This window comes from Nicotiana tabacum, chromosome 13 (genome assembly GCF_000715075.1).
Source record: "Nicotiana tabacum cultivar K326 chromosome 13, ASM71507v2, whole genome shotgun sequence".
Lineage (NCBI taxonomy): Eukaryota > Viridiplantae > Streptophyta > Magnoliopsida > Solanales > Solanaceae > Nicotiana > Nicotiana tabacum.
Window position 1 is genome coordinate 27,610,663 of NC_134092.1, and position 25,693 is coordinate 27,636,355.

General features: G+C 37.5%; 1 protein-coding gene across 4 annotated transcripts; it reads left to right on the forward strand.

Moving 5' to 3' along the window:
• The first annotated feature begins 360 nt into the window (after positions 1–360).
• LOC107804199 (patatin-like protein 6) lies at positions 361–20,849 on the forward strand. Of its 4 annotated transcripts, none has more exons than XM_075227849.1 (2): positions 361–1,848; positions 20,664–20,849. In XM_075227849.1, the coding sequence occupies exons 1-2, from the start codon at positions 748–750 to the stop codon at positions 20,706–20,708; spliced, it is 1,146 nt and encodes a 381-aa protein (XP_075083950.1). In that variant the 5' UTR covers positions 361–747; the 3' UTR covers positions 20,709–20,849. The 4 variants fall into 4 exon arrangements, with proteins under 4 accessions (XP_075083950.1, XP_016483526.1, XP_016483528.1 ...); XM_016628040.2 differs by lacking the exon at positions 20,664–20,849 and adding an exon at positions 4,400–4,900; XM_016628042.2 differs by lacking the exon at positions 20,664–20,849 and adding an exon at positions 4,375–4,531.
• Positions 20,850–25,693: the final 4,844 nt, after the last annotated feature.

The following is a 25,693-nucleotide window of genomic DNA, read 5'->3' on the forward strand; positions in this document are numbered from 1 at the left end:
GTAAAAAATATATGACATTTCGTTAGGTTTAAATTGTCCATTGAAGGGTTCCGTACATTTTCATTTATTTTAAATTCTAAGAATTTCACCGGTTGGACCAAAAATGCTCAACTTTTGTAAACTTATATATATATATATATATATATATATATATATATATATATATATATTATTTATTTTTAAAAAAAGATTATGTATATGTTTAAAGCAATTACCAATAAGGATGAAAATAGACTTATCCAAATTTAAAGGATCATAAGGATGAAAATAGACTTATCCAAACTTAAAGGATCATTTTGGTTAAAAACTACAAAACATACTCTGCAACCTTAATTTTCTTCTTGCTTAAATAATCTTTCTTTGTGTACATATATTCAATCTCTGCTACCACTTTTTTTTCTCTAACCCTCCTTCTCAATATAAATACAGAGCGAGGGAAAGAGAAACAGAAAAGAGATATATATACCCACACACAAAAACAAAATTTATTATTCAAAATCACTTTTCTGATCAATTTTTGCACTCTAAGGTAAAAGGAAAGTGAACGTGCACCGTACGCAGCCCAAAAATCTTCCCTTGTAGTTTTGCAAATATAGACTCTCTTCAATTCACGCTTCAAACGTGTAACCGAAAATACATACATACATATAAACTTATACAAAAACTGAAGGAAAATGGGTTAAAGATTGAATCTTGAGCTGCTTGCCGTGAATTTTGGGTCTGTTATTGAATTGGGCTCCTTCAAAAATGGCGTGTAATGCTATATCAAATACGCAACAAGAACCGAGCATCGATACAGATAAGCTAAGTTATGAAATTTTTTCTATTTTAGAAAGCAAATTCTTATTCGGTTACAATGATCAAAAGCTTTGGGTACCTAAAGAATTAACTTCTCCGATTGAAGAGCACAAAAACGATGACGTTTCAACGATCAAAAATCAACGAGGAAAAATATGCATCCTCAGTATTGATGGTGGTGGAATGCGAAACATATTATCGGGAAAAGCTTTAGCGTATTTGGAACAAGCGTTGAAGGTTAAATCGGGAAATTCACACGCTAGAATCGCTGATTATTTCGACGTCGCTATCGGTTCCGGTGTTGGAGGAATTTTCACGGCGATGCTTTTTTCTACAGAAGATAAAAAACGTCCGGTTTTTCAAGCTGAGGATACGTGGAAGCTTCTGGTTGAACAAGGTAAAAAAATTTACCCTTTGAAAGGGTCAAATAATGCCGGAAAGGATTTTCTACGGCGAGTTTTCCGCCGCGGCAACACCGTTTCATCTACTTCCGGGTTAGAGAAGGCGATGAAAGAAGCGTTTGTGGATAAAAAAACAGGTCGAAGCCTTACGTTAAAGGATACGCTTAAACCGGTTTTAATCCCGGTTTATGACCTGTCAAGTACGGCGCCGTTTTTGTTCTCTCGAGCCGACGCTTTTGAGTCGGAGAGCTTTGATTTCAGATTATGGGAAGTTTGTAAGGCTACAGCGGCTGAACCAGGAGTTTTCGACCCGGTTTGTATGAAATCTGTCGATGGAAAAACCGGGTGTGTGGCGGTTGACGGCGGTTTAGCTATGAGTAACCCGACGGCAGCGGCGATTACTCACGTGCTTCATAACAAACAGGAGTTTCCTTTTGTTAGAGGGGTTGAGGACATTTTGGTACTTTCGCTTGGAACAGGGCAGCTTTTAGAAGGAAGCTTTGAATATGAACATGTTAAAAAATGGAAAGCTAAGGACTGGGCTAAACCTATGGCTCGCATCTCCGGCGATGGCACCGCCGATATGGTGGATCACTCCGTTGCTATGGCTTTCGGCCAATGTCGTAGCAATAACTACGTCCGCATTCAGGTATTATATTTGCATCAAAATCAAATAATTTAATTTTAAATTTATAAGAATGTATGCTTTCTTGTGTCATTTTTATTTGTCATTTAAGATTTTAGCTCTCTGAAAACTGAAAACTATTTAATAAGATTAATCATAATGATTCGAGGCGTGAAAACAGTCTCTTGCAGAAATGTAGCATAAGACTGCGTAAAATACAAAAATATAGGGTAAGACTGTGTACAATAGACCCTTGTGGTCCGCAATTCCCGGACACAACGGAAGATTAGTGCACCTTTTTTTAATCATAATGATTGTTTGACTAAATTATTCTTTATCTCTATTTGATATTTATTTCTGAAAGACTTAAGTATTAAGTAATTACATTTTATTCAAAAGATATATTTGTTTGACACAAATACGAATGTCTTATGTTAAGGCTATTAAACAATGTAGATTCAGCCAAACCTAGAGATACACTTCAATTTATTGGATTTAACATAGTTGCCTGAAAGTGGACAGGCTGGGGAAAGCTGGTGCCTTGGAATTTAACAAGCTTCTCCTCATATTTTGGGTGCTTGCAATTTAATTCTGAGGAATCATAGTTGTCACTGCAACTAGGGAAAGTTTTTAATGAATGTGGCTACTACAAACAATGTTGTCGTTGCCAAACAACTGGACACAGGGGATTGGTTGATCTTGATTGAAAAGGGAAAAAAATACGAATGCTAGTACTCTATCCGTTTCATTTTATGTGAATCTGTTTGACTGAGTACGAAGTTTAAGAAAAAATAAAGATTTTTGAAATTTATGGATCTAAACAAGTCAAAAGGGGAGTATTTGTGTGACTATAAAATCTTCTCATTAAGGGTAGAATTGAAAATTTAAGCTAAATTATTTTCAAATTTAGAAAGGGGTCTTTTTTTTGGAACGGACCGAAACGGAGGGAGTAATAGTTAATGATAAAGATTGATTTTTTTTATCCACCTGGGAATAAAAAGGGCAGTCCTTTTCTAAAGTCTGGCTGGCACTGGATAATTTGGTACCAGAAATGGAAAATATCTGATGTTGGCTAGTTGCTGAATGATCAATGTTGCACTCCTTGCCAGTTACTACAGTAAATGTTCACAGCTGTGGTTTCCCATAATTAACTAGGAATGATTTGGTTACAAATTTAAGTTAGGGACACTGATAATATCAGTGTATTTAAACATGTAGCATATAACCTAGCTACCTAATTTTCTAGAATACCAATTTCACTTATTATGAACGATTACATGTAGTTTGTATCTGATAGTGTATAACTTCTTTTATACGAACAATGTGTATAAGCTAAACTTTATGTAGCATATAACCTAGCTACCTAATTTTCTAGAATACCAATTTCACTTATTATGAACGATTACATGTAGTTTGTATCTGATAGTGTATAACTTCTTTTATACGAACAATGTAGCATATAACCTAGCTACCTAATTTTCTAGAATACCAATTTCACTTATTATGAACGATTACATGTAGTTTGTATCTGATAGTGTATAACTTCTTTTATAAGAACAATGTGTATAAGCTAAACTAACCTGGAGTCTAATTAGTGAGATTCCGTGTTGCTCAAAGTAAGGACTGATTACAATTGCACATCTTTCTACTACTTATTAATTAGACCTTCCTAATTATTCTCTTGCCCTAATTTTTATCCTTTTCTATTATTCGGCCAAAGGTGGGATCTTTACCTTTACAGATTACTTATTAAGGAAGGGTCTAAAAGATAATGAATGTTACAGGCTTACTGGGGTCTGTGGATGTAAAAATACATACTTTTTTTTTTCTTTTTCTTTTCTCACTTTGATTCCTCTTTGAATCCTTTTGTTGGAGCTATTGCTCGTCCGGCGACTCAACCTGTAAGGTTATAGGTGGGGTACTGACCATCGAGCAAACCCATATGTACTGTTTCAGGGAGGAGAAATTGACCAATGGAATGTGCCGTAGAGAATATTATATGGAGAAGATTTGATAATTGGATTGATGACGTATAATCATCTCCAAGGGAGATGATTCAAAAGAATAATGGGATAACTTAAACAAATTCCAGTATGGAACATATTACATATATGCTTTCTGTATTACTGTATGATTTCTTAGTAGAGTAAATAATTAACGTTCTCCATGAGTTTCAAGATTCCACTACATTTTCGGGGTATGTTATAACTTACAGGGGGGTGGAGGGGGGTGGAGGGCACAAGCCGAGCTACGGGTTTCGGCCGAATCCAATAGCTTTTGCTCAAATAATGTACTTGGTGTTTAAAATTTATTAACTATGTATAAATATTAAATTTAGAAGTCATCGTTCTAAAATCCAGATCCCATATGTTTGAAATCCTGGCTCCGCCTCTAATAACTTATATACTATAAAAGCTTTTACAATGTGTATTTTATGAATAGTTATTTATAGTTATCTTTAAGGTGACCTGATAATATAGTTTTATTTATTTATTTATAAATATATCAGTATATATATAAAAGTTAAACTCTTCTTGTTGACGACAAAAGTTAAACTCTTCTTCTTGATGACAAGCGAATGGGTCGGGATTTGGTCGTTGTGGGGTGAACATAGATGCTGACTCGAGTCCTAGCAATGTGAAAAAGCTCGTGGGAATTGCAGATGAAATGCTAAAACAAAAAAATGTAGAATCTGTGCTTTTTGGTGGTAAGAAAATTGCAGAGCAAAGCAATTTAGAGAAACTTGACTGGTTTGCTGGAGAACTTGTACAAGAGCATCAGAGGAGGAGTTGCAGGATAGCTCCCACTGTTGCATTTAAGCAAGCTGCTTCCTAAACATCTCTCAAACAGTAACCAAGAAAAATAAATAAAAACATCATTTTTTTTACTTCTTTTTGGAAAGTTTCCTTTCTATCCTATCTTTCCAATTTATGATTTGTCGACTGGGGTAGATGCAACTTTGGCATAACTAAGCCTGCACTCATTGCTTTCGACCTGTATTATGTAAATTTAGTTACAATTTATAAGTATATATATTTATACTAAGTTTCCTTACATTGCGTCAAAAAAGTAAAAAGCCGAATTTTTGTTTATAGTTGTAATGTGCGGACCCACTTGCAGCATAATTTTGCACACAAAAGTTTAAGCAAATGAAAAGAAATCTTCTTCATTAAAAAGTTACACAATGTAAATAGAATGAAAGAAATATCTTTATATACATATAAATTGTTAAATTTCAGCAGTAATTACAAGTGTATTTACTCATTGTGTAAGTTCGCATTTTTCTTAATTTGTTTTTTGCTCCGCCTCCCATGCAGTGATTTTAAAATTCTTAATTCGTTTCTATGCGTTGAATAACTTCCGGTTTTGTAATGCGGAGAGCTATATTTTATGTACCAAACATGTCTTACCTAAGTTGGGTGATGATGTCAACCAGGACCCATTTTGCTTATAATTGGAACATTATGATATGAACCAAAACCATTTTTTGTTAACAATAATTCAGGTTTCTGAATCGAAATCACAAGAAGATTGAGGTGTTGTTTGTTTCTGTCCATCCGTGGGCTCAGTCTTGTCATTTTCTTTATGTTTTTAGAAGGTGGTGGTTGTAATAGTTTAGCAGAGATGCTTGAAGAGAGCTTTCCCTATTAGTCCACCGACACTTTTGGCATTTTAATCATATTATTATATTTGATGTTGAAATCCCATATTTATTTTTGACGAGGGAACCCAGCCGTTACAATCTCTGTCCCGGCCTCTGCAAACCCCATATTACTTATTGTTCTTTTGGGACTGAGAGGTATCATTTTCAATGGAACTTTTTATATATGGTGGTGTGGTGTCTTATGCACTTCACTATTTGGTACATCCACTGTTTCAATTTACGTAAACCTATTTTCTTTTAGTCCGTGCAAAAAAGAATGACCTCTTTTCTTATTTGAAAACAATTTACCTTTATGCAATGATTTATAGCCACACAAAATATATGTGCCTCATTTTACACCACAAATTCAAAAGTCTTCTCTATTTTTTTAAATTCCGTGTCCAATCAAATAGGTTCATATAAATTGAAACGGGGAAGTATTAGCATACTAAGATTTAGGTAGATGAGAATAACTCAACTGCTGTTTTTTTGTCTATGTTGTGATTTGAAAAATAGTTTCTTGGAATTTTCACCCACTTGACTATTTGATAGTTGCTACTCTTCATTGTTACAAGTATACGCTATCTATTAAGTTTTAGGGAGATTGAGAAAAAATCAACTAGTATTTTTTTTTATCTATGTTAAAATCTGAACTTTGATTTTCCATAGTTTTTATGCATTTCATTGATCGCTAAGCTACATTCTTAGATGTTCATCATTTTGAAGTGAATTTAACTTATACACAATGATGTATAAAAAATTTATAATGTATTTTAATTGGTTATAATTTACTGTATTTATTGTGTAATCAAACTAAATTCACTATATGCAATTATTTGTTAGGTCATATTTATTTAATGGTGTAATAATATTATTCAATGTCAATAACAATAACAATTATGCTTCAATCCCAAGCAAGTTAGGATTGGTGATATGAATTCTCATCCCTTTCATTTAGCTAAATAAGTATTTTTTAAGAGATAAAAAAAAGATTATTGGGACTCTAAAATATAATAATAATAATAATAATAATAATAATAATAATAATAATAATAATAATAATAATAATAATAATAATAATAATAATAATAATAATAATAATAATAATAATAATAATAATAATAATAATAATAATAGAAGTTCTCTACCAAGTGTAAAATCGATTTCCAATTAGTAGATATCACATATATGAATATTTCACCTTTCATTGTGCCCTATCGTTTGCTAAGTCTACATTGATTCGAAGCGTTTGTAGGTCTTTCAAGATAACTTTCTTCCATGTGATTTTAGGTCTACTCCGTACCTTTTTTACTCCTTTCCCACCATAGATTTATACCTATGGATCGATGCATCTGTAGGTCGACGCAGGACATGATCAAACCATCTTAAACGACCTTATCTTATTTCATCCTTAATGTGTGATACTTGCACTTTCTGACGAATATGATCATTTTTAATCTTATCTAATCTTGTCTGGCGGCATATTCATCTTAGCGTTTGTTTGCAACACTCATCTTGTAAATATATTAAACTATAGCAGCCTAACATTTATTACCATATAACATACCTGATTTTATAGTTGTTCTATAGAACTTCTCGTCCACCTTGGTAGGCATCCTTCTATCACATAACACCCCGATGGTACTTCTCTATTTCAACAACCCGATTTTAATCCTATGCGTAACATCTTCATCTATCATTCCATTTTCTTGAAATAACAAGCCTAGATATCTAATTTTTTATATTTTGGCACTGCACTTCCATCTAGTTTCACCTCAACTTTGCTCTTTACAGCTGACTAAACTTGCAGTGTATGTACTCGTCTTGTATTTACTTATCTTAAAGCCCTTACTCTTTAAGGTATTTATTCATAGCTCAAGATTTTGGTTGGCACCCTCGCTGATTTCGTCAATTAGCATAATATTTTCAGCAAATAGGATAATAAGTAGGGGCTCAATGCAGAACCCTGGTGTAAGTCCACTATGATGGAAAACTCCTATGTATCTCCTACTACAGTTTTTACGCTAGTGATAACTCCTTCATATATGTCATTTATAATATTTATATATTTAATATGAATTATTTTCTTCTCCGTCACCAACTAAAGGACCTTTCGTGGTACTCTTATCATATAATTTCTCTATATCAATAAACACCATGTGTAGATCTTTCTTTCTTGAGAAAATAGATGAATAGATAGGGCGAAGCCAGCTGAAGGAAGGTCGCGCTAGTGCCACTTATGGTAATAGAATAGGGCGGCTTGCTCGCGTGAGAACCCTCTAGATTAGAGACTTCCCTTTGTTAGTTTACCCACCGTAACTGACTGTCACATCCAACGAGAGCGTGAGCATCCCACTATTCTTTCTTCTCATGCCTACTCACTTTGGGGTACCATATCATGTCGGATTTTCGCATAGGCTCATCATCTGATGCAGAACCGATGCGAGAGGGAGAAGCGGACCTTACCAAAAAAAAATACATAGACCTGCTCACAAAGAGCTACAAGATAGCCAAAAATATTGTAGATCTACCAGGAAAAAATGTAAATTAATTTTCTACCATCTTGTCGTGTTCCTAAGTCTAATGCTATATCACTCTTTTACAAAGTTTTATTGTATGACTCACGAGTTTAATACCACGATAGTTCATACAACTTTGAGTATCTCTTTTGTTCTTATAGACTGGAATCGAGGTACTCTTCCTCCGCTCTTTCGGTATTTTACCACTTCTTAGTATGGAATAGCTTAATGATCCATACTACTCCTACCTTCTCATGGCACTTCCAAACCTCTATGGGGATATTATCTGGATCACAAGCCTTTCTAACATTCATATTTTTCATGGCATACTTTACCTCTATTAGCCTAATTCTACGGGTATAGCTAAAGCTTTTATATACACAGACGTTCGAAAGCCTAAAATGTTATTCTCTTGGTTCAAGTTGAACATTTAATCAAAATATCCTTTCCATCTCTCCTTGATCTTGTTATCTCTTATCATTTTTTGTTGAGAATAGTCTTTAATACACTTCACCTAGTTTAAATCCTTCTCTCTTCTCTCTTAGACATGCTGGTTTAAACATTTCTTTCTCCCCTTCTTTTGTCCCTAACTTTTGGTACAAGCCATCTATAGCTTCTTCTCAGGATTTCCATCTTTTGCTTTAACACTCTCTTTTAGCTTTAATAATCTTTGTAACTCCTCATTCCACCACTGAGATTTCTATGGCCGAGGTCATAGACCTTTAGACACTTCTAGCACTTCCGTTGTAACTTCTTTAGTGCAACATGATATTTACTTTCACAGGATGACCGCGTCTCCCTCAAAATCCCAAGCTCCTTTCTCCCATACCTTTTGTTAAAATGTTAATTGGTTAACATCCTTTAAATACAACCACCTAATACAGGTTAGTTTGTAAGTCATCTCCCTTTTTAGTCTATTCTTGATCTTTACATTTAAAACTACTCACGTATACTGGGTGGTCGTCGTTTTCTCCTAGAATGACTATGTATACGGTCAAACCGGGTTCGCCTCTTGTGTGACTAATCAAGACTGAAATATGGTAGGTTAAAGTTCGACCTCGAATTATATGGAACGGAGGTGCGAAGTTATATCGTTAAGCTCGAGATCATGTCATCGAACAAAATTGAGATCAGACAAGATCGAGAAATATTTGCCGAGCCGAATAACAGAAGGACGAAATATCCGCGATCAGTTGTAGATCACGGCAAAAATATCGGCACGTATAAATGATAGTCCGATTGATTAATAAATCATGAGATTTTTTACCTTGTATAGAATTGTATCAAGAGTAGGACTCCCCAACTATATAAAAGGGGTTTGATCATTTGTAACAGGGAACGCATTACGCAACATAAAGTAATATATTGTCATTTCCTAGCTTTTATTCATCTTGTTATTCTGTTCATACATCAGTGGAGACATCTTTTGGTTCAAGGTTGATGGAACTCGAGGGCCAAGGCTGTTCCATTTGGTAAACAGTTTGGTGTAAGGCTATTCGATTTATGTGGTTTGCATTTATTCAATTATAGTCAATTTCCATTCTAATATGTTTTCTTAATTTGTATCAAGTTATATCACGTATCCTTAAAACTGCATATAAATTTAATTGTTATCCGATTTTTAGGATAAATAGTTTGGCTCCCACCGTGGGGCTAAGAATAATAGTGATTACCTGGTACAAACTTTCATAACACACACTATTTTATACTTGTTCTTTGGAGTATCTTTGATTCCAGGATCAAAATGTCGAACTCTCAGTCAGCACCCCTACACGTGGACAATGATTTTAGTCACCATGACAAAAATGATAACATAGCACCAAGGAACGACGTACCTCCAGTTGGCCTCGACGGAGTTCCGACTGTGGATCCAATCGACGTCAGCTCACATGTAGCCATCAATGCAAATTTGGTCATCGATCCCGAGAGCATCATTCATAGAGACGTTTGATCAGCCACTCAAAGCACACGTGGCGGCGAAGAGGGAGGGATCCGCCTGCGGGTGATCTTCGAAATGTTGCAGGCTCAACAAGCAGCAATAGCCCAGTTCCAAAACCAGATTCACCCACCGAGCAGGATCGAGCCCGAGCCGTCCCAGGAAGTTATCCACATGGTCGAATCGGTTTCAAGGAAATCGAATGAGAAGGAATCGGTGGCCGATTCTGCAATCATGAAGATGCTCGAAGAACTGACAAAATGAGTTGAGTCATGGGAAAAGAAGATCGAGGCAAACGACAAGAAGGTGAAAACTTACAACTCCAGGGTCGATCAAATCCCGGGGGCACCACCAATATTGAAGGGTCTGGATTCCAAAAAGTTCATGAAAAAACCCTTCCCCCCAAGCGCGGCTCCCAAACCGATTCCCAAGAAGTTCTTCATGCCCGAGATTCATAAATACAATGGAACGACCAACCCAAACGAGCATGTCACCTATTACACATGTTCTATCAAAGGGAATGATCTAGAGGATGGCAAGATCAAATCTGTCTTGCTAAAGAAATTTAGGGAAACCATGTCAAAGGGAGCTATGATATGGTATCACAATTTACCACCTAACTCTATTGATTCGTTTGTTATGCTTGCAGATTATTTTGTAAAGGCACACGCTGGGGCCATCAAGGTCGAAACCAGGAAGTTGAACCTTTTCAAGGTAAAGTAAAAGGACAACAAAATGCTCAGAGAATTCGTGTCTCGATTCCAAATAGAACGAATGGATCTGCCACCGATCGCTGATGATTGGGCTATTCAATATTTCACCCAAGGACTCAATGTTCGAAGTTCAGTGGCTTCGCAGTAGTTGAAGCAGAATTTGATAGAATACCCGGCTGTTACTTATGCTGATGTACACAATCGGTATCAATCAAAGATCAGGGTCGAAGACAACCAGCTTGGGGTTCCTTCCCGGTCCGTTTATCCTATCAGACCCGTTGATAGAATCAAGAGGGACATTGACCGAGAACCGAGGTTGAACAGGGATCAGTACCAGCCGTATAATGGAGATCGTAGGAGCAGCGGATCTGGGTGAAATCCTGTACGAAATGAAAGGAGAAGTGATCGAGGTCAGAGCTCTCGAGGGCTTATAAGTAAGAACGACTTCGACAGGCCTATCAAACCTAAAGAGGCACCACGATTATCAAAACATAATTTTAATGTTGACGCAGCTGCCATTGTATCGGCTATAGGACACATCAAAGATGCCAAATGGCCTCGACCTTTACAAACCAATCAAGCACAGAGAAATCCCAACCAAATATGCAAATATCATGGCACCCATGGCCACATAATGGAAGATTGTCGACAGTTGAGAGACGAAGTAGCCAGGTTATTCAACGACGGGCAACTTCGGGAGTGTTTATGAGTGATCGAGCCAAAAATCATTTCAGAAACAGGGATTCCAATAAACAAAACGAGCAAGAAGAACCTCAACACGTCATTCATATGATTATCGGAGGGGTCGATGTTCCCCAAGGTCCGATGTTAAAATGCACCAAGGTGTCAATCACGAGGGAGAAATGAACTCGGAACTACATACCAGAAGGAACCGTATCTTTCAACGACGAGGATGCAGAAAGAATTATACAACCCCATAATGATGTACTGGTAATATCTGTACTGATGAATAAAACTCGAGTTAAACGCGTGTTAATTGATACAGGTAGTTCAGCCAATATCATTCAATCAAGGGTCGTAGAACAACTCGGCCTACAGGACAAAATCGTGCCCGCAGCTCGAGTGCTAAACGGATTCAACATGGCTTGTGAAACTACTAAGGGAGAAATAACATTACCAGTGAACGCAATCGGGACCATCCAAGAGACCAAGTTTTATGTGATTGAAGGGGATATGAGATATAATGCCCTGTTCGGGAGAACGTGGATCAACAACATGAGGGTTATGCCCTCAACCCTTCACCAGGTGCTAAAATTCCCAACACCAGAAGGGATTAAAACAATCAGTGGGGAGAAGCCTGCCGCGAAGGAAATGTTTACCGTCGATGAATTGATTCCAATATCGACACTCTCATCGACAAAGGAGTCAGATTCGAAAGCAAAATAGGAATCCGAATAACAATCATAGACGCCGGCCTCGACCCAACTGGTGCTGATTATGGGGTTCCTCGATCCTTCATAGTCCCCGATGATTCTGACGCTACCAAATTAACGGTCGAAGAGCTTGAGCAGGTCATACTGATCGAACATTTGTCCGATCGAAAGGTATACCTGGGCACGGGGTTAACTCCCGAGCTCAATAAAAGACTCATTCAATTTATTATAGCTAACATGGATTTTTTTGCTTGGTCTCATCTCAAAATGACAGGAATCCCACCAGAGGTCACCACTCAAAAATTGAGCTTGGACCCGAAATTCCATCCGGTGAAGCAAAAAAGGAGACCCCAGTCCGAGATCAAGCATGCCTTCATCAAAGACAGGTAATTAAGCTCCATAAATAAGGTCCATCCGAGAAGTCAAATACCCCGGATGGCTAGCAAATGTAGTAGTAGTCCCTAAGAAAGGGAACAAACTAAGAATGTGTGTGGATTACAAAGATTTAAATAAGTCATGCCCCGAGGACTCTTTTCCTTTGTCTAACATCGATCACATGATCGATGCCAAGACCGGCCACGAGATCCTCAGTTTTCTCGATGCCTATTTCGGGTACAACTAAATACAAATGAACCCGGATGATCAGGAAAAGACCTCCTTTATCACTAAGTATGGCACATACTGCTATAACGTAATGCCATTTGGATTAAAAAATGCTGGTGCCACTTACCAATGCCTAGTAAACCGGATGTTCGAAGAACAAATAGGGAAATCTATGGAAGTTTACATTGATGATATGTTAGTTAAGTCCTTGCGAGCAGAGGACAATTTGAAGCATTTGCAGGAAACCTTCAGTATATTGAGGAAGTTAAATCTAGAAAAATGCTCTCTCGGAGTCGGGTCAGGTAAATTTCTCGGATTCATGATATCCAATCGAGGAATCGAGATCAACCCCGAAAAGATCAAAGTTATCAAGGATATCACGGTAGTGGACAACGTGAAGGCCGTGCAGAGGCTAACCGGGCGCATGGACGCCCTGGGGCGATTCATCTCGAGGTCCTCCGATAAGAGTCATCGATTTTTCCTATTGCTAAAGAAGAAAACTAACTTTACATGGACTTTAGAATGCCAACGGGCCCTGGAAGAACTTAAGCGATACTTGTCGAGCCCGCCACTACTTCACACGCCGAGGGCAAACAGTCAACTGTACTTATATTTGGCAGTATCAGAGATAGGGATAAGTGGAGTCCTATTTCGGAAAGAACAAGGTACGCAATTTCTGATTTATTATGTTTGCCGGACTTTGGGTGAGGCCGAAACAAGATACCCACGACTAGAAAAATTGGCGCTCGTTTTATTAAGCGCCTCTAGGAAACTGAAACCGTACTTTCAATGCCACCATATATGTGTTGTGACAACTTACCCATTGTGAAATATAATGCTTAAACCCGAACTCTCGGGATGATTGGCTAGTTGGGCCATGAAAATCAGAGGGTACGATGTCTAATATCGACCCTGAACAACCATTAAGTCTCAAATCTTGGCAGATTTCGTGGCCGACTTCACACTGTCCCTAATACCCGAGGTCGAAAGAGAGTTGTTGGTAAACTCAGGAATGTCCTCGGGAATCTGGACCCTCTTTACGGATGGTGCATCGAATGCAAAGGAGTCCGGACTTGGCATTGTACTGAAGCCACCCACGGGCAACGTGGTTAGACAATTTATTAGAACTGTGAAGTTGACTAACAATGAGGCCGAATATGAGGCCATGATTACAGGTCTCGAGCTAGAAAAAAGCTTGGGGGCCTAGGTAATCGAAGCTAAGTATGACTCCCTCCTTGTGGTGAATCAGATTAACGGAACGTTCGAAGTCAGAGAAGAACGAATGGAAAGGTACCTAGATAAGTTACAAGTAACATTACATCGGTTTAAAGAATGGACTTTGAAGCACGTGTTTCGAGATCAAAATAGTGAGGCCGATGCCCTCGCAAACTTAGGGTCGTTGGTCGAGGACGACGAGCACAATTAAGGGTCGTTGTGCAACTCACGAGGTCAGTAGTCAAAGAAGGTCATGCCGAGATAAATTCCACAAGCTTAAATTGGGATTGGAGAAATAAATAAGTAGAATATTTGAAGACCAGGAAACTTCCCTCAGATCCAAAAGAATCGAGGGGCCTGCGTACAAAGGAAGCCCGATTCACCTTGTCCGAAGATGGAACCTTGTTCAGAAGAATGTCCGCTGGCCCACTAGTAATATGTCTTGGACCGAGAGATACTAAGTATTTTCTGAGGGAAGTTCACGAGGGCAATTGCAGAAATCATTCAGGCGCCGAATCGTTGGTTCAAAAGGTAATCAGAGCCCACTATTACTGGATTGATATGGAGAAAGATGCAAAGGAGTTTGTTAAAAAATGTGACAAATGCCAAAGATATGCTCCAATGATTAACCAACCCGGGGAACTGCTGCATTCAGTCTTGTCACCATGTGCATTCATGAAGTGGGGAATGGACATCGTTGGCTCTCTTCTATGGGGACCAGGTAAGGCTTAATTTATCTTATTTACGACTGTCTATTTTTCTAAGTGGCTTGAAGCACAAGCATACGAGAAGGTTAGGGAGAAGGAAGTCAACGACTTCATTTGGGACCACATCATATATCGGTTCGGGATGCCATCCGAAATTGTGTGTGACAACAGGAAACAGTTTATCGGCAATAAAGTTACCAAGTTTCTCGAAGATCATAAGATCAAAAGAATCTTATAGACACCTTATCACCCAAGCGAAAACGAGCAAGCCGAATCGACTAACAAAACCATAATCCAAAACCTTAAGAAGTGGTTAACCGACACCAAAGGGAAATGGAAGGAGATCCTACCCGAAGTCCTTTGGGCATACCGCACGACTGTGAAATTCAGTACCGGGGCTACTCCGTTTTCATTAATTTATGGCTCCGAAACCTTAATACCGGTCGAAGTCGGGGAACCAAGTATCAGATGCCGATATACAACAAAGGAGTCAAATGATGAGGCCGTGAATAGGATCTTGGAACTATTGGATGAAAGGCTTGAGGCCACCCTTATTCGATTGACTGCCCAAAAACAACGGATCGAGAGGTAGTACAATCGAAGGTCCAACCTTCGATACTTTAATGTCGAGGACTTAGTGCTACGGAAAGTCACCCTAAACACCCAAAAATTAAACGAAGGGAAATTGGGTCCGAACTGGGAAGGACCGTACCAGATTCTAGAGGTCATCGGGAAAGGATCCTATAAGCTTAGAATGATGAACGGAGAACAACTACCAAGCAATTGGAATATATCCTACCTAAAATGATATTACTACTAAGGTATGACCCCATTTCATTTCCTTGTTATTTCGGACTAACACTTGCAGGTGATCAACAAGAAACGACATGAAGTTTTTAGGTCTGAAAGCATGCGTTGCACTCTTTTTTTCTTAGACCGGTTTTGTCCCAAATGGGCTTTTCGGCAAGGTTTTTAATGAGGCAACAATGGATCGTTCTAACTTAGAATAAAGTCTGATCATGAATCGGTATCGAAGATCAATTCAACAATATTCGAGGTCCCTATACAATAAACCTCGAATACTGGGGGGGGGGGTGGTATTACCCTTACCTTCGGATATTAACTTTAGCGAGGAAATTACTTCGTAAATGAAGGGTTTCGACATGTAGGACTTATTGTAAGGTCCAAACGGTCAAACAAACCATGCCCACATAGATTACTCGAGCCCTGGCATAAAACATGTACGCATGTATGATTGCTTTGCACAAGAATAAAGAGAAGTACTTTCCTTGCAATAATCTTATGTTTTAAAATTTTTCCTCTTTACATACCTTAAAGAGTTTTGTACTTCTGATCTCCTGAAAATAATGAGCCCAACGGCAGTCTATATTCGGAATACGAACGATCACCCCACTCGGGGACTATTATCTTGGGCAAGCCCAGATAGCTCTGGAAAACAAGTCCAATGGGCAGCTCCCGAACTAAAAGGCTACAGACAAATTAACACGGCTCGGAGATGTTCGAAACCCGTAACAAAAACTAGGCCTTCGAAAAAGAAAATGTTTCACAACTGGTTCTAAAGGCTACCCTCGGCAAACTACAATCTCGGCTACCTACTTAGGGAAAAGGTTCCGGTAACACCGAAACCTCAAGATACCTCAAAACAAAGTAGGGGAAAGGCAAGGTTTGTTTGAACTTTTGAACACAGCCTAAATTACTTTATGTTAAGGCGTTTCGGCCCTTCTGGATACAAGTCATAAAGCGAAGGAAATATTTGAAAGCCAAAGGGGAAAGAAAGCCTTGTATATATAATATTTTTACAAAGGCTAGAATGACTCGATATAGAAATGTACAATGGCCAAAGCAACCTAAAAAAGATGCAAAAAGCAAAAAATAAAAACATCTAAAGGCCTAAGTGGCTTAAGTGGCCTGGTCCTCATCGGGGGCAGCGTCTTCATCCTCGGGGTCTTCCCCACCTTCAGATTCAGTTAAGATCTCGGAGCCTTCCTCGGGAAAAGCCAACTTCCAAGCCCCAGCTTCTTCTACCATGGCATTCTCAATTTCCCCTAGTATGTCAAAGCCCTGAGCATGGACTCCCTCGAGGGCTTCCTTTAGAGCTTTCCACCTTGCATGATCCACCATGCTCTTGGCCTGTGCCTGAATAGCCTCGATGTCAACCTTGAATTGGGCCACTTTAGCACCGGCCTTGGTATTGGCCAAGGCCACCTTAGATTTGGCCGCCTCGAGCTCCGTGGCCAGGCTCTCTTGGCCAGAAATAGCCGAGTTAAGCTCAGATTAGAGCTCCTCGATCCTCTTGGCCTGCACCGAGGTCTTCTCCTTTGCATCCCGAAGAAGATCCTCGGTCGACGCCAGTTGTGCTTGGACAGCTTCCTTTTGTGAGGTTATGAGGTCCATGTTTTTCTTGAACTCCTCGGCCTCAGTTTGTATCGTGTCTACATGCACCTGGAGATGCCCGATTTGTTCAAGTCTTTGTCGAACCTACAGGATCAAATCGTTAGCAACGAAGTCCAGTTCATCGTCACTATCTTCAAGTAATCGATTTACCTGCTCGGCCCACTCGGTATGCTCCTTCCGAGCCGCTTCTAACTCGGTCTGAAGCTTTTCACTCAGAAGCTTATAAGTATCTCTCTTCTTGGTGAGCTCCCGAGAAAAGTCTCATGGTGCAATACCAAGGCCTGCAAGCACAAAGAGAGGTATTAGGATTATTTACAACTTCAAATTTAAAATAAATAATAAAGTGACACTCGAAGTTACCCGATTCAAAGCATGTTGGGCCTCATTGAATAGGCAAGGCGCTTCCACCGCATCCATCAAGGCTTGGTCCTCTTCGGTCACCAAGCAACTAAGGTACCTAGTAACCCCCACGAGGGCAGAGAAAACTCGGGCATCCTTCGGGACAGAGAAAACTATCGACCACCTGCGGTCAGGGTTAACACTTGGGGCCGGGAACTGATCCACCAGCGTTGCACTCGATAAAGACCCACTGACATCCGATGATGGTACCTTCCTTGGCACTGGCAAGTCACCAAGCCCGGTGACATCTTCTGAGGCTGCGGACTCTAACCCATCCAAGTTATTGTGGATATCAGTCGCCCCCTGAGGCCCCTCGTAAGAATGGCCTTCTAGCATACCGGTCATGTGTATCATGGCGTCTGAGATCTGAGGGGACCCAGTAAGGTCGATCACCCCAAGCTCATCCCTCGGGGCACCTCCCTCTGCCCGAGAAGTGTCGGCACCGGTCCCTCTCTCGATCTCCTTGGCCTGGGGCAAAGTAGTCGCACCCCGTTCCGATTCGCAGGTACCGGCCAATGCCTTCTCAACAGCCTCCTGAGTTTGAGGCAAAGCGGTCCGCACCCGAGCCACTAGCTCGGAGTTATCTTCTTCTTCTTCTTCGGACTCATCCCTCAGTCGACGGATCAAGTCCGATAGGAGGGCAGTGGTACTTCCCTTATCTTTACGCACCAGCCTCCTCTTTGGTTTTTTCTTCTCCGAGTCCATATAGCTCGGGTCCCTTTTCCTCTTCTTCTCGTCACCTTGCTTCGGAGCAGGGGACTCGAGAGGTATATCCCCACCCTCGGATGAAGGCCTCATAGCAACATCCTTGAGGAGAACTACAAAACAAATATAGCCGATAAGAATTCGACAACACAAGGAGAAAGTCAAAACCTTATCAAACTAGAAAAGGAAACTTACCCTGATTACGGGCCTCCCACTGACCCTTCGATAATTCCATCCAAGCACGTTCAGAGTATGGTGTAACGATCCAACCAGTCGTTTCGACTTTTAAAAACCTATTCCCTAAAATAAAACTCCCTGGAAATGCTTTTATTAATTTATGACTCATGGAGATGGTGGTTCGGGATTTGAAAGTGTTTGGGTTGGAATCAGAACACTTGGTTCCTTAAATTAACTTTAAATGGACAAGTTTGACTTTGGTCAACATTTTAAGAAAACGACCTCGGAATCCGGATTTGACGGTTCCAATAGGTTTGTATGATGATTTCAGACTTGGGCGCATGTTCAAATCGGGTTTCGGATAACCCGAAAGCGTTTTGGTGCTTAATAGTGAAAATTAACTAAATTGAAGAACTTGAAATTCTTAAGTTTGAATCAATTTGGTTTAGGGTATGATTCTTAGATTTGATGTTGTTTTACGCGTTATGATTTCAAACCTGTTGGTATGTTCGGACGGGCCCCCGGGGGTCCCGAGTGTTAACCGGACGAGGCTCGGACCAATTTTGGGAAATTGAGCAAGGACTGAAACTCCCAGCTACTGTCATAATCGTACCTGCACTTGGACAGCCGCAGGTGCGAGCCACCAATCACAGGTGCGAACGAGAGAAACCTACCCAGCCATCGCAGATGCGAAGCATTTGGCGCACCTGCGAATGCGCAGGTGTGATGGCCTTGTGTGCAGAAGCGAAAAAATGCACAGGTGCGAAGGGATGGGCGCACCTGCGCTTGCGCAGAAGCGAGCATTTCTTCCGAAGGTGCGAAACCAGGAAAAGAAGGAAAGTGCGCACCTGTGAGGAATTTCCGCAGGTGCGTAAGCCGCATGTGCGGTACTCCTTCCGCAGGTGCGAAAAACCTATCGTGGCAGAACCTTAAAACGGACGAAAAGTTAGTCCATTTCTTTCTATTTTTCATCCATTGTTAGGCGATTTCAGAGCTCTTTGTGAGGAGTTTCAACTATCAACTTGGAGGTAAGTTAATTCTACACCCTTTGAGTTAAATACATAGATTATAAGTTGATTATAACTAGTAAATCTTAGAAATCAAAGAGTTAGATGAAAAACATTGATTTTTCTAAAAATGAGATTTGACCACGAAAATAGTTATGGAATTGGGTAGAAATTATATATTCAAGTTCTTGAGATTATGGGTAACGTTTTCATCCGAAAATTTCCAGAATCTGAGAACGTGGGCCCGAGGTGAATTTTAAGAATTTTACCATTTTGGATAGGGTAATTTATTTAATAGATGAATTTCGAATTTATTGAACAAATATTAATTATTTTATATAACTTTTGGATAGTTTCGGATTTTTCAGCATCGAATCGAGAATTTTACGCGACGCGATAATTGGAAAGTGGACTTTGAGACGAGGTAAGTCTCTTGTCTAATCTTGTGAAGGGAAAATTACCCCATATGGATTAAATTGAATAATTGTTGTTAATTGCGGGGGCTACGTACGCATGAGGTGACGGGAGTCCGTGCGTAGCTACTATTAATGCTAAAGTCCGGGTAGTTTAGGGCTCAAAGCATGAATTACTTGTGTAAATTGCATTCCTTTATTAATTAATATTAATTGATATATATGAATATATTGTGAATTGTTAGATAAAGATATTAAAGGATGAAAATATCATATGCTTGATTTTCTGTTTAAATTAATTAATTGTTAAAAGAAATTATTCTCCTCCCGAATTTATCTCATAATAAATATACTCTTCTTCCGGAGGTACATAAGAAAATGTCCTCCTTTTTTGTGGAGCGGTCCGAATGCTTCGGCATGATAGATGCATCTATGGATCACACCGCACGTCCCTCGATAGTGTACACGACACTCTGGATCGGGCCGTACGTTCTCCGCAGAAATCGTGCTTAATAATAATAATAATTACACGATACTTTAATAATTTATTTCAGCTTGCGAAGCTAATTGATAAATTAAAAAATTCTTGGAGTTTAATGAATTATTAGTCTTGCTTGTTAAGGAATTAATTGTTATTCCTGTAAATGAGTTTTAATTGATAAATTGAAAATTTATTGAAATTGAATTGCAACTTGTAAAGCTATTTGATAAATTAGAAGTTTTATTGAAATTGCATGATTTAAATAAATAAATTGGAAAATTGTTGCATTTGAAGGATTTTTATTATTTCTGCTAATTGAATAAAATTATTGTTAACTCTGTGAACCATGCTGATTTGAATAATTATAATTTATTTTAATTATTATTATTGACGCATAGTGAGTGTCAAAGTCGGCTATCTCGTCTCTACCACTTCGAGATTAGGCTTGATACTTACTGGGTACACGTTATTTTCGTACTCATATTGCACTTGCTACATATTTTGTTGTGCAGGTACATATATGTATCGCGACCTTGTGGGCGCAGAGGTGTGGTTAATAATTGTGGAGACATAGGTGAGCTGCATTCTATATTACGATCCGCAGCTAACAGAGTCTCCTTCAGAGTTATTATATTTTCCTGTCTAATTTGTATTCTAGACAGATGCTGTATTTTATTTTTAATTCCCTAGTAAATGCTCATGCACTTGTGACACCGAGTTTTGGGAATGGTTGTGAATTGTTTAGAAATTTAGTTGCTAAAAATATTTATCATTTACTCTATGGGTTTTATATTTACAATTTCATTGAAGAAATTTTTATTTCAAAAAATACTAAAATGGGTAATTAAGTTAATTGAATATGGTTGGTTTGCCTGACAGTAGTGTCCGGCGCCATCACGACCTTTAATTGGATTTTGGGTCGTGGCAACATGGTATCAGAGCACTAGATTCACGTAGGTCTCAAGAGTCATGAGCAAGTCTAGTAGAGTTTTGCGGATCGGTACAGAGACGTCTGTGCTTATCTTCGAGAGGCTACAGGGCTGTTAGGAATACTTTCCTTTTTGATTCCTTATCGTGCGATTCCATTCCTTTGAGACTTATGCCTATATTTTCTTCCTATTCAATCTTATGCGAAGTGAAGCGCTTGTTATAAATTGGGGATCGAGGAAATTTTTAATGGTACTACAGATGTAGTGCGGGATGCTTCTCCCTGTGTAATTAATTGGGCTATTGTCGTCGCCTTGCGGAAGGCCGCTCTATCGTTTCAGTTCAGTATCAATACTACCTAAGGTTTTGAGATTTGGCATTGATTGTTATGACGATTCATGCGTTGTTATCGCATAGTGTTTATGTAATGGTAGAATGCCTGTCTATGTGTCAGGGCAGTAAACGACTTGAAAGAAGGTTTTTCTCAGTACATGATTCCAAGTTCCATGTTTTAACTCCAACAGAGAAAAGGCAATCGAACTATGAATGTTCAGGTTAGGGGTTGATGGAGTAACGAAGCTTGATATTTTCAAGTGTGGTAGAATTCTCAATTTTGATGTGGTGTCATCGCCTTGTAAAATGCGTTAGGTTCGCCGGTGTTATGGTTTTCTTCATCTCGCCTTCACGACGGGGTGTTAGGAATTTGTATAGGGAAAACAGTCATTAGAGATCGCGGTGTGCATTGATTCAGGATCGAAGCAACATTTCTAGTGTTGATGTCTCAAGAAGGATGATCGTCAGAAAGGTTTAAAGCTGGTGACGAGCTATTGGTTCAAGTGCTATAGAGACGAATTTTGAGTTAAAACAACAACAGGATAGTGAAGGATGATAAAGGACATGTGGCAGGATGATTACACGTCTTGAGGAACATTTGGAGTGATTTGGGATGTAGAATGGACAATGACTAGGTCTACGGACTTAAGTTGTAATATTAGTTGCTATATTGAGGAAGATTGGATATAACAGGAGGGAGTTGCTTGATATGAAGAAGGATACAACATGACTTTGGATTGGAAGGTATTGTCGCACCTCTAGTTGACGTCCATGGGGAGTGAACGGACTGGTGCAGCTGGTGAATGAGCCTGGACTCAGGATGATCTATTGATTTCGTAGTATTTGCACCCAGTGCATCAACGTTGGAATATGTCGGCATGTAATTTCCATGGGTGGGTTATCTCCTGTGAGCAGGTTAGCGGTTGCGTGGTATTGACGAAGCTTCTGGTAAGAAATTTAATATGTAAATGTGGCTAGTGGTTCGAAGTATTTATTAAAGGTTAATAGAAGGATTTCGAGAAAATTTGGCAAGTTGCGTGTGCAGGATCATGTCAACAATGAATAAAGAATCTCGGTGGATTCCAACAATTTTGTAATTGTAGCTTCAAGCTAAGTGGGAGAGTCCCACCGTCTATGATTGGATTGCGTAGTGTCAACTTATGCGATTTCTAGTTATAGGTGTATTGGTGGTTCATTGCAACTAAGGAAAGAAAACATCAGTGGTAATTTGAGCAATGTATTTGGAGAATGTGTGCCATATTTGGCCTTATTAATTCATATACAGGTTTTTGGAAGACTTAGAGTTTATGCTTCGTGTAGATGTAATGCACGGGAAAGTGAAATAGTCAGATGTTTCCTTGATAAAGTGTCCATGTGCTAGCAGGGCCTTGGAATTGATCATGTTTGGGAACAAGTCAGAGCAAGTGACTCTCAATAATGGTCCTAGTGGATTCAACAATTTAAAGTGTGGTATCTAAGGATCTCGAGTCTATAGTATGGTTGAGTATCGAGCTTTTGCAGCAAATTATGAAACAGGACTTGGAGTACTATGTGTTATCTTCAGGTTGTGGTATAGCAATAGATAAACGGAAGAAAATAACTTCGGATTCATAAAAGAAGTATCAGAATGGGCGTACCAATTGAAGATGTGAAAGTGCGCACAAGGAGGGATATGAGATAATTAGTGGGTTTTGAAATAGTGTGGTCTCATGAAATAAAGTCCCTTGGGATGAGTGCGGATTTGAATTCATGATGTAATGAATTATTATTATTATTATTATTATTATTATTATTATTATTATTATTATTATTATTATTATTATTATTATTATTATTATTATTATTATTATTATTATTATTATTATTATTATTATTATTATTATTATTATTATTATTATTATTATTATTATTATTATTATTATTATTATTATTATTATTATTATTATTATTATTATTATTATTATTATTATTATTATTATTATTATTATTATTATTATTATTATTATTATTATTATTATTATTATTATTATTATTATTATTATTATTATTATTATTATTATTATTATTATTATTATTATTATTATTATTATTATTATTATTATTATTATTATTATTATTATTATTATTATTATTATTATTATTATTATTATTATTATTATTATTATTATTATTATTATTATTATTATTATTATTATTATTATTATTATTATTATTATTATTATTATTATTATTATTATTATTATTATTATTATTATTATTATTATTATTATTATTATTATTATTATTATTATTATTATTATTATTATTATTATTATTATTATTATTATTATTATTATTATTATTATTATTATTATTATTATTATTATTATTATTATTATTATTATTATTATTATTATTATTATTATTATTATTATTATTATTATTATTATTATTATTATTATTATTATTATTATTATTATTATTATTATTATTATTATTATTATTATTATTATTATTATTATTATTATTATTATTATTATTATTATTATTATTATTATTATTATTATTATTATTATTATTATTATTATTATTATTATTATTATTATTATTATTATTATTATTATTATTATTATTATTATTATTATTATTATTATTATTATTATTATTATTATTATTATTATTATTATTATTATTATTATTATTATTATTATTATTATTATTATTATTATTATTATTATTATTATTATTATTATTATTATTATTATTATTATTATTATTATTATTATTATTATTATTATTATTATTATTATTATTATTATTATTATTATTATTATTATTATTATTATTATTATTATTATTATTATTATTATTATTATTATTATTATTATTATTATTATTTCTAAGGCAAGTTGAGAATAAATTGAGAAAAGATGGGTTGGTTAACAATGGTTGAATCGGCATGATGGTGGCGATGATCAGTTCCTTCAGCGCATTGAATTATGCGTGTGATTTGTGGCGGTACGTGCAAGGCTTGACGGTCGCCGTAATTGATTTTTTTAGAGGAATTCAAATATTATGACATGTTATGTGTAGAGGGATCCCAGAAGAGTTATGGTGGTTTAGACTACTACTTGAGGCCAGTATTTTCTACGGATATGGGAATTCAGTCATGTGTTGCAATGGTTCTCTTGAAATGAGTAAAGAAGAAGGTTTCTATATGATGAAGTGTTTACCCTATTAGTGGTTTGGGAGTTATGATAAGATTCTTGTACTCCTGCGCATTGGCATGGTTAAGTGCACTAAGTAGCATGGGGTTCGAAAGTTGAGGATTCAAGATTTCGGTTCGGTGTTGACAAGGAGGTCATGAGCTCGGATGAGCAGGAAAAGGATTTATATGTTTAAAGTAAGATGGTATTTTTTTTGGCATCATCTAAGGTCGATGTCAAGTGTAAGAGACCTTGTGTATTGATTTGTGGATTCTTGATATGCTTTACAACATTAGTGTAACCGGTAGCACGGATGCGTAGACTTGTTACCTGGTACAAAAGGTCGTGGGAGCGTGTCTCACGGAAAGATTGTATAAGAGTGACATGTAGTCACTTGATTGAGTGAAGATTGAAACCAAGTATAAAGATTGTGGTAATATCGCTTATTCGAGAATTTATATCTGAAGGGCGCTTGGTTCATTTGGTTGTCGACTGTGGAAGTATTGTTCCAGTTATGATGGCTATTCTTGTATGTTATGGGAAAAAGGGTTATTATGGATACTTGAAAGGTTATTAGCCTAGTACGATGCGATCAGAATCAGCTTGAGGTCTGTGGATGGATTTAAATATGAATACGGGCTCTATATCAGACCGGATGTATTCATTTCAGCATAAAATTTCCCTATGTAGGAGTATTCAGACGTTGGATGTCGTTTTGTCGTCGGTTATTTCATGTAATACTATATTGTGCCGTGTGAGTTATGAAACGGTTTGATAAAATTCTTATGTGTTGAGATTCCGCGTAGCGATGGTGTTATGTGAGCAGGATGGCTCTTGAGATTCTGATCGTATAATGCACCTTAGTTGTGCTTGAGTTTTGTAGCGTATGACGCTGTCGGTCCTTCCAAGGATGGTATTATGCACTTAGCGTGCTTGTGTCTGATGTTCGGATATTTTGTAAGTAATGAGCATTCTAGCTCGGTAAGTATTTTTTTATAGATTCTTTTGTGCGTATCGGGTTGCACGCCGCAATAGTGTGATGTTGAGTACAGTTCCCTATATTCTATTTTGTGTGTTTTTGTGTCCCATTTTACTGA

Bases quoted from the DNA above. Each gene is read 5' to 3' on its own strand.
- LOC107804199 (XM_075227849.1), top strand. From the start codon at position 748: ATGGCGTGTAATGCTATATCAAATACGCAACAAGAACCGAGCATCGAT. The intron at 1,849-20,663 runs GTATTATATTTG...TTTGTTGTGCAG, and splicing joins ATAACTACGTCCGCATTCAG to GTACATATATGTATCGCGAC.